This window comes from Odontomachus brunneus, unplaced genomic scaffold (genome assembly GCF_010583005.1).
Source record: "Odontomachus brunneus isolate Ranch 3 - 2012 unplaced genomic scaffold, Obru_v1 Obru_scaffold_146, whole genome shotgun sequence".
NCBI classification, from domain to species: Eukaryota; Metazoa; Arthropoda; class Insecta; order Hymenoptera; family Formicidae; genus Odontomachus; species Odontomachus brunneus.
Genome location: NW_022639596.1, coordinates 613,859 through 616,625, shown reverse-complemented (window position 1 = coordinate 616,625; position 2,767 = coordinate 613,859). Strand labels below are relative to the sequence as shown.

The following is a 2,767-nucleotide window of genomic DNA, read 5'->3' as shown; positions in this document are numbered from 1 at the left end:
TTTTTTTGTAAAACTTATATTTTTCCTGATATTCGGGCGTCCCGGTACTTTCCGAACACCCTGTATAAATCTCGCAAAATATTCACTTTTCGGTAATCTTGCTTTAATACTTTTATATGCAGTGACAGGAAAAAACTATTTATATTAAAAAAGTGATATGATTTGCAAAATTAAATTTGAAAAATGCAAAATTAAATTTGAAATTATCTTGAAAAAACATTTCATTGTCAAATAATATCGTTGCGCCTCCCGCACTCGTATTTGATACGAAGAAGATTGGTACGAAGATACGTATATAAAAAACCAAGGTCGTTTAATTAATAATAGTTATATTACTATTTTATGTGTTCTAACAATATTACTATCTTATATTTCTTTCGAATTCTTACATTTGTCTAACACTTTTCCTAATAATACATTTCTTCCGATTATTCTTCCTATTATTTAATACTTTATATGCTTATTATTTAATACTTTATATGCCCCTATTATTTAATATTTATTTCCTATTATTTAATACTTTATATACTCCACTTTGCGTGTATAAATTTAGCGTCGATTTCTCCTTAAATAATTTTTGCTTATGTATGCGTTTCAGATAAATATTTTATACCAAAATCTCTTAAGGAAAAGAGAAGAAGTGAAACATTTGGAGGCACAAGGAAAACATAAATACGAATACGACAGTGACGAAGAGACGGAAGGTGGTACATGGGAGCATAAATTGAGGTCCGCTGAGATGGAAGCGACGCAAATGTGGGCTGAGGAATTGACAGCGCAAGCGGAAGGCAAACATCATATTGGCGATTTTCTACCGCCGGACGAGTTGAAGAAATTTATGGAGCAATATAACGCCGTAAAACAGGGAAAAGAGCCTGACTTGAGTGATTATAAGGAGTACAAATTAAAGGAAGATAACATAGGTACGTTATTCATTTATAAAAAATATAGATAATTTGATACTTTTAACAATGAGATGATGTACTGAATTTGGCTTCCGAGTTAAAACCGTACTTTTATGAATTTGTTTCTAAAATTTGGTGTATATTTAAATTCACTTCATCAGAGAGAGAAGCAACCTAATACTTCGGCAACGCGAAAATTAAAAAAAATTTGAAATTATGCATAATTATAGATTAGTAGACTCTAATAATGGAACGATTTTTTGGTGCTAAAAAATGGTTTTAGGGGTGAAAATAACTCCCTATAAAAAATTGGTTTTTACATTTTGAAGCGAATATAATCGAAATTAAAAGAAATATGAAAAAAATGTTTGAACAAAAGTTTTATGGCTGCATATTTTATGTACTTTACAATGGCGTATCTGGATTTAAAAAACTGATAATATTTTTCAAAACACCCTCACCACTCATTGTTTTTTTAATATTTAAAAAAAAATTTCAAGTTTTATTAAAGCTTATGTTACGCCAAATTCAACCATGTATGGCAAAAGTTATGTTGCGGGAAGTAATTCTTGAGAAATAAAATAAAGACGCACGTTACCTATACTAATCTTATTCCCTCTCTATTTCATAACGACTTATCTCTTTTTTTCTTTTCTTCGTAAGGTCTCGCAATACACGATAACGAAAATGAAAACCTATTACGCGTACGCGCATACACACATACATACAAATACAGGGTGTCCCGAAACTATCGGATGTTATTTTAATGGCAGATTCTTTAGAACATTTTGAAACGAAAACTTTCATACAAAAATGTCAAGGCTATAATAGATTTCAAACGGGAAGCGATTATATTTCACCAATAACAGGGCTGAGATTTCGCGCGCTCAAGCACGTCGAAATGACAAGTGATAAAGGTGCTCCTATGAATATCACTTTTTTTACGATATTATGATCATTGTATAAATTTACAATAACATTGTCATATGTTTTGTCGCTTCTCTACGCATTGCATTAGTATATTTTTTATACGAATAATAGTTGTAAGACATCTTAAATATGATTCAAGTAAAAATGACATATTTCAACTTAATCTGTCAAAGTTTCGATCAATTATTACCATGAAGGTGTCCACTATTCTATACGGCGTGTGGCACCTTTATTACTTATTATTTCGACGTGCTTGAGCGCGCGAAATCTCAGCCCTGTTATTGGTGAAATATAATCGCTTCTCATTTGAAAACTATTACAGCCTCGATATTTTTGTATGAAAGTTTTTGTTTTAAAATGTTCTAAAGAATCTGCCATTAAAATAACATCCGGTAATTTCGGGACACCCTGTATATTTAATCATATTATTTTTCTATCGCGTAAACTTTTTGTATCAATTATTTTTTACTTTAATATCAGTCTATCATTTGATCTTTGTTAAACATCATGCTATAATATTTATTAAAATATTATCTTCCTTTTAATATAAAAGCTGTACGTTTCTGCACTTTATTCATAGTCTGACGTTATTTGAACAATTACCGTTTGATTCAAATTAAATAAAATTTATTTTGATTTTGGGTTTCTAATTTAAATGTTATATATAAAATAAATCGAAGAGGTGATTTCAACTAACTCCTTACAGAAGACAATATTTTTGTGCTGGTGACATAATAGGTGATGTTAGAATACCAAGCATAAATATAGCAAATGTTATAAATTTATTAATCGCAACGTTTAGTATTACAAATTTTGCTGTCTCACCTGTTAATCACTATAAAGTTGAACTTCATGATGCCATTTCCGATCTAATAAAAAATGCCATAAATGATAATGTTGAGATTGAATACAACTGGGAACTTGATTTTAAC

At 29.9% G+C, this 2,767-nt stretch overlaps 1 protein-coding gene across 1 annotated transcript in view; it reads left to right on the top strand.

Annotated features, from left to right (window-relative positions):
• Positions 1-2,637, top strand: part of LOC116850492 — a 114,745-nt gene extending 112,108 nt beyond the window's left edge. The window contains exons 6-7 of the mRNA XM_032828820.1: positions 599-927; positions 2,604-2,637. Of these exons, the coding sequence (XP_032684711.1) occupies positions 599-927; positions 2,604-2,637 (363 nt within the window). The remainder of the gene's footprint in view (positions 1-598; positions 928-2,603) is intronic.
• The last annotated feature ends 130 nt before the right edge of the window (positions 2,638-2,767 follow it).